The 6,048-nt window shown below is 48.5% G+C and overlaps 1 protein-coding gene across 1 annotated transcript; it reads left to right on the top strand.

Moving 5' to 3' along the window:
• Positions 1 to 3,637: 3,637 nt before the first annotated feature.
• On the top strand, positions 3,638 to 4,767 carry LOC123255301 (small conductance calcium-activated potassium channel protein 3-like; the record flags this gene model as incomplete). The annotated part of the gene is made up of 2 exons (XM_044684125.1): positions 3,638 to 4,555; positions 4,756 to 4,767. Coding segments are annotated over exons 1-2 (930 nt in total), but the record flags the coding sequence as incomplete, so codon positions are not given.
• Between the last annotated feature and the right edge of the window lie 1,281 nt (positions 4,768 to 6,048).

Raw genomic sequence — 6,048 nt, 5'->3', positions numbered from 1 at the left:
TTCTTCTTCTTCTTCTTCTTCTTCTTCTTCTTCTTCTTCTTCTTCTTCTTCTTCCTATTATTATTATTATTATCATTATTATTATTATTATCATTATTATCATTATCATTATCTTTTGTGCTTAGCATAGTGCCTGGCACATAGTAGGTGCTTAAAAATGATTATTGACTGGATGACAGAACAATCCAAATCCAGGTACTAATGGTGCTGGGCAGCAAAGTCCAAGACTCTCTTAAGAGGTAGTACTGCACCTTAGACATCTTCTAGTCCCCATCCTTTCTGAGACACAAAGGAAGGCAGTCTTAGGGAAGAACAGGGAGGTACAGGATGGTTTCTCTTCCCTGAAACTGACCCTGAATTAGCAAGTGCTGGAAACTATTGCTAATCTTGATATTGATATACTTGTTATTAATACCAGGAATAATCATTTATTGATGAGGCAGCTAGGTGGTGCAATGGATAAAGTACTGTGCATGAAGTCAGGAAGACCTGAGTTCAAATCTGGCCTCAAGGGGCCAATGAGGTGGCACAGTGGATAGAGTGCCAGACTTGGAGATGGGAGGATCTGGAGTCAAATCTGGCCTCAGACACTTCCTAGCTGTGGGACCCTGGACAAGTCACATAACACCCATTTTCCTAGCCCTAGGACAATTCCTTTAGAGTTGTTACTAGGACAGAGAGTAAGGGTTAAAAAAAATCTGCCGTCACATTCTTACCAGTTGTATGATCTTGGGCAAGTCACTTAACTTCTGTTTGCCTTAATCCACTGGAGAAGAAAATGGTAAATCATCAAAAAGAGGTCACATAGAGTTGGATATGACTAAATGAAGGGGCTTCTGTGGATGGACTTCCTTTATAAATGTACTTGGCACCTTCTCTCTAACTTAGAGTCTCATGTCTGGAGAACTAGGAGGTTTAATGACTTACCCAAGGTCACACAGCCAATATATGTCTGAGGCCAGGCTTGACTGACAGGTCAGTATGATGTCAAGTTGTCTCTCATGGAAGTTTTAAAAAGCTCAAGTTTGAAATCTGAGAGGTAAATGAAACAGAATCTGTTCCTGGCTTTATAAGGCATCATTCTGGGTGTATGCACACATTGGCAATATGTATGAGGTGTGCCCAAAGAGGAGTGTGTTGATCTTTAAATAACTGGGATCATAGGACCTAGAGGGAAGCCTAGAATACAATTCCTTCTTATCACAGAGGAGCATTCTTTGCTCCTGAGAAGTGAAGAAACTTCTCAAGGGCACACAGTTAATAAGAGGAAGAGTTGAGGTTATGATACTGGTGACCAGAACAAGATAAATAAAAACCAAAACAAAACAACAGACCATTATCTTTTCTTTTAGAACCAATACTAAGTATCAGTTCCAAGGCAGAAGAGTGGTAAGGGCTAGGCAATGGGGTTAAGTGACTCGGACAGGGTCACCTAGGTAGGAAGTGTCTGAGGCCATATTTGAACCCAGGTCCTCCTGACTCCAGGCCTGGCATTATTCGCTGTGCCACCTCGATGCTCCTAGTGTCTACATTTGACAATGCATATAACATGATGTCCTCGTTGTTCCCTCCTAGATCTTTCATTATATATATATGTATATATATATGTATATACATATATGTTTTTTTTGGGGGGGAGGGCATTGTCTAAGATTAGTAGCTCAGATTTCAACTTCCTTTAGTATTCTCACATTATCATAGCTATTGTGTATGTAGCATTTCTGGTCTGACTAATTTCAATCTACCTCATTTCATATAAGAAGTCTCCTCATGTTACTACTTTGCTTCCCGATTTGCTGACTTTTAAAATTATAGCTTTTTTTCTGCAAGTAATCTTCTGTTCTCAATTATCTGCTTTAATAAAATTAAGGGAAGATTCTGGATAATCAATATATACATACAGTCCAGAAACATCATTTTAGGCAGTTGCTCTAACCCTCCTCCCACTGCAACCTGCACCCCAAAGCTTCTCCGAAGAAGCAAAATAGGCTGGGTTCAACTGTCCTTCCACTGGGTGTGCAGAGAGAGGAGCACTAATGAGGTCAAGGACTGGAGAGTGGGAGGGTGGCAGAAGGGAGGCAAAAGTCATGGGAAACTAGACCTTTTCCCAAATAAATGGACTTTCATTTCAGATGGGCATGAATCCCACTATTGGTCCATTTCTTTATGACTCCCTAAGCCTCCAGAATAGGACCCTGTGCACAGTAGGTAGTTCATAAATAGTTGATGATTATGCTGAGCTCAGAAGCCTGGCAGCTGTTTATAGCCCCTCTTCTCAGGGTCCCAGGGGGCAACTGGAGGGAAGTGAGCAGCAGGGAGGCTTCTGCTTTCTTGGTCTTCCCTTTCCTATGGTGCCAGGGCTAGGGAGCCAGGATCACCTGTAGTAAGGACCACGTTTGCTTCTGGGAGACACTGTCCTACTTCTTTATTCTGACTTCTGCATGGGTCTGAGCAGTTCTCCTAGGTGCTGCTAGGAGCCTGGAGTTCTGGGTCTCTGTCTCTGTCTCTTCCTCTTTCCCTCCCCCCTCCCTCTTTTTCTTTTCCTTCCTTCCTCCTTCCTTCCCTCCCTCCCTTCATCTCTCTGTCTCTGCCTGTCTCTGTCTCTCTCTGATCTTGGAAAGCTAATCAACAAGCATTTATTAAGAGTTTACTATGAATGAAACCCTGGGCTAGGTGCTTGTCAAGTCACTTCATATCCTGACCTTTAGTTTCTTCATCTTTCCACGGAAGGGGAGGGATTCCTTTTCAGGTACAGGTTGGCCTCTGAACATCCTGCCAACTCTGAGATGCTATGATTCTCTCATCTGTTCCAATCCCTTCATTTTACAGATGTGGAAACTGAGGCGGGGATGGGGTGGGGCGGAGAAGTCCATTAGATGAAGGCTACCCAGAGTCTGTTCTAGTGCTACCAATATAAGTCTGCATGAATGGAACTTTCCATCTAGCCTCCCTCCCCCACATCCCCTCTCATGGAATCCCCCCCACCCCCCGTCCCAGCCTTCTGGCCCTCTTCCCTCTCTTGCTAGGCCTTCGGTGTCCCGTATTCCTCTGGGGTCGCTAGATTCCTTGTACCTGTCAGCAGGGAAGAAGGCAGCTGCTTCAGACGTCAGGCAGGAAAAACTACAACTCCCAGGGCTCTGCGCAGCCTCCAGCCTGTGCACCCTCTCTGTGGGCTGGGGCTGGGAGAACCTCCTCTTCAGGAGGAGCGTTGTGGAGGGGGCGTTGTTAGGATGTGGTTGGAGAGTTAAGCCAAGCCAATGAGACCAGCTGCTAATAAGTGGGTTTGGCTTACAATATAACAGTGGAAGGAGGAGAAGGAGAGGAAGGCTATTGAGCCTCAGCCGAGTGGAGCTGACCCTTGCCTGAGACTCTTCTAAAGACCACCTCCAGAGGCAGAGTTCTTCCCCCCCACCCCAGCTCCTCTTCCTCCCCTTCCCACTACAATGCATTCTTGACTGGCAGCATCCGGACTCTAGTCAGCCCCAGAGAACCGAACCAAGCCAAAGAAAAGAGGATCAGAGCCAAGACACTCTCTGGCTTGGGCTCTCCGATGCCAGTCTTTCTTTGAGGAAATCTCCTGAGAGAGAGCAGAATTGGGGTGGGGGGTTTGTGGAAGGGAATCCAACCAAACCCCAAGATGGACACTTCTGGGCACTTCCATGACTCTGGGGTGGGAGACTTGGACGAAGACCTCAAGTGTCCCTGTCCATCTTCGGGGGATGAGCAACAGCAGCAGCAGCAGCAGCAACAGCAACAGCAGCAGCAGCAACAGCAGCAGCCTCAACAGCCACCACCACCACCGGCTCCGGCAGCCCTGGCCCCCCAGCAGCAGCAGCAGCAGCCACCCCCACCACCGGCACCCCAGTCTTCAAGGCCCCTCACCCAGCTCAACCAACTCCAGAGCCAACCTCTCCATCACAGCCTGCTTCACTCTTCTCCCACTGCTTTCAGGGCCCCACCTTCCTCCAACTCTACCATCATCCTCCACCCTTCCTCTAGGCAAGGCAGCCAGCTCAATCTGAATGACCACTTGGTTGGCCATTCTCCAAGTTCAACAGCTACAAGTGGGGCCGGAGGAGGCTGCAAGCATAGACAGGCGAGCCCACTGGTCCACAGGAGAGATAGCAACCCTTTCACGGAGATAGCCATGAGCTCGTGCAAGTACAGTGGTGGGGTGATGAAACCCTTGAGCAGGCTAAGTGCCTCTAGGAGGAACCTTATAGAGTCTGAGCCTGAAAGCCAACCCCTCCAGATCTTCAGCTCCAGCAATCCACCCGAGATTGTCATCTCTTCCCGGGAGGATCACCATTCCAATCAGACCCTGCTCCATCATCCAAATACCACCCACAACCACCAGCACTCTGGCACCAGCAGCATCAGCACCTTCCCCAAGGCCAATAAAAGGAAAAACCAAAATATCGGCTATAAACTGGGACACAGGAGAGCCTTGTTTGAAAAGAGGAAACGGCTGAGTGACTATGCTTTGATTTTTGGGATGTTTGGCATTGTTGTTATGGTGATAGAGACCGAGCTCTCTTGGGGGTTATACTCAAAGGTAGGGGCTTCGGTTTCTCTTTATCCCTTTAACAAAAGGAGGCAGGAATGTAGGTAGCAGGAGAGAGGCAGAGAGGGGTGAGGAGAGGCATTTTTTCTAGTTGTATGTCTCAACACTGTTAACTTCCTTTCTAAATCGAGGGAGAATTCCTTTTCCTTAGGAGAACTCACCCCCACCCCAACACTTTCTCTGTTTTTCAGATGCAGTATCAGGTAGGATTAAAGAACCCCTTCTGAGAAATCATTTTTTTCCTCCAGGCTCATTTGTACTAAAGCATAAACGTGCTGCTTAACACACCAATTAATTACATACACTCTGCCTTGATGTGATGTGTTTGCCTGTCCCCGCTATTCCCATCCCACCCCACCAACCTCCCGCCTCCACTCCATCGCTTTCTCTCCATTTCCCCAAGGTGAGCAGAAGATAGAAACGTCTGTGGAAGGGCACTTCCCTAAAATCTCTCCGAAGCCCTTCTGTCCCTCTCCCTCTCCTTCCCCTGCCTCCCAAGTTTCTAATCTTGTCCTCTCTCCTCTGAGACTTGTGGGGAATAGTAAAGTATGGTGGCTGTAGCTGCCTTGGTGGATTGGTGCAAATACCCAGCAGAATGAAACAGTGCCTCCCTCACTCGCGGAGAGGGGACTCAGAATCAGCCAGTTTAGTGCCTTGTAAACATTCCCCCAACAAAAATGGCTACAGGTGTTAGTTACCAAAGAAAAGCAGCCCAGCCTCACTTTGCATCACCCACATTGTCTTTGCCTTTTCTGTCTCCGAGGCTCCTGTCATCTCTTAAGCATGCAGACAGCAATGGCAAGCCAGTGCCAGCGGGAGCCTGGCTCATCACCCCCCACTCCCCAACTCTGCCCATCTTCAGCCCGTCTCCGATCTCCCAGGGAGGAAAAAAAAGATGTTTGCCCGCAGGAGGAAGGGAACGAGGATGGCTTCGGCAAGGGACCAGCCTCTTGAGTCTTGTTTGCCGGGTTGGTTCGGTCTTTCCCCTGTAGCTCAGATCCACGCAGGTAGGAGGGGGCTTCTCTCTTGCCGAGGGGACTCCGGGAGGTGGGAGTTTCCTCCTCCGAGCGAGTGGGGTAGGAGGAAGGTGGGCTTCTGTCTGATCCCGTGTATGGCTCCCCAGTTACCCTCCTTCGTTCTGGAAGGCTAACGATCCGATTGGATTTTTGAAGTGTGTGTGTGTGTGTGTGTGTGTGTGTGTGTGTGTCCCCATGTCCATTCTGTGGCTTGGATTTAAAAAAAATTATTGGGGGGGGTGCGGACGCGGCGGGGGTTTGCTGGGAGAGAGGTCGGTGGTGCTGGGGAGTTGATGGGAGGGGTTCCTCGATGCTGTTCAGCTGTTGAAAGATTTTAAATAGAGCTCCTTTTAGGCAGGACACAGCTGCTGTGAGGCTGTCACATTCCTGGTTGAAATCTAGCCACCCAAACCCGGGAGGTGCTGCTCGGATTTCCCCCAATCCCTGGCGTTTTCCCACCGTAAGGGG

The sequence above is a fragment of the Gracilinanus agilis genome, unplaced genomic scaffold (assembly GCF_016433145.1).
Source record: "Gracilinanus agilis isolate LMUSP501 unplaced genomic scaffold, AgileGrace unplaced_scaffold42815, whole genome shotgun sequence".
NCBI lineage: Eukaryota > Metazoa > Chordata > Mammalia > Didelphimorphia > Didelphidae > Gracilinanus > Gracilinanus agilis.
Note: the sequence above shows the minus strand (reverse complement) of the source record. Positions and strands in the feature narration are given on the sequence as shown.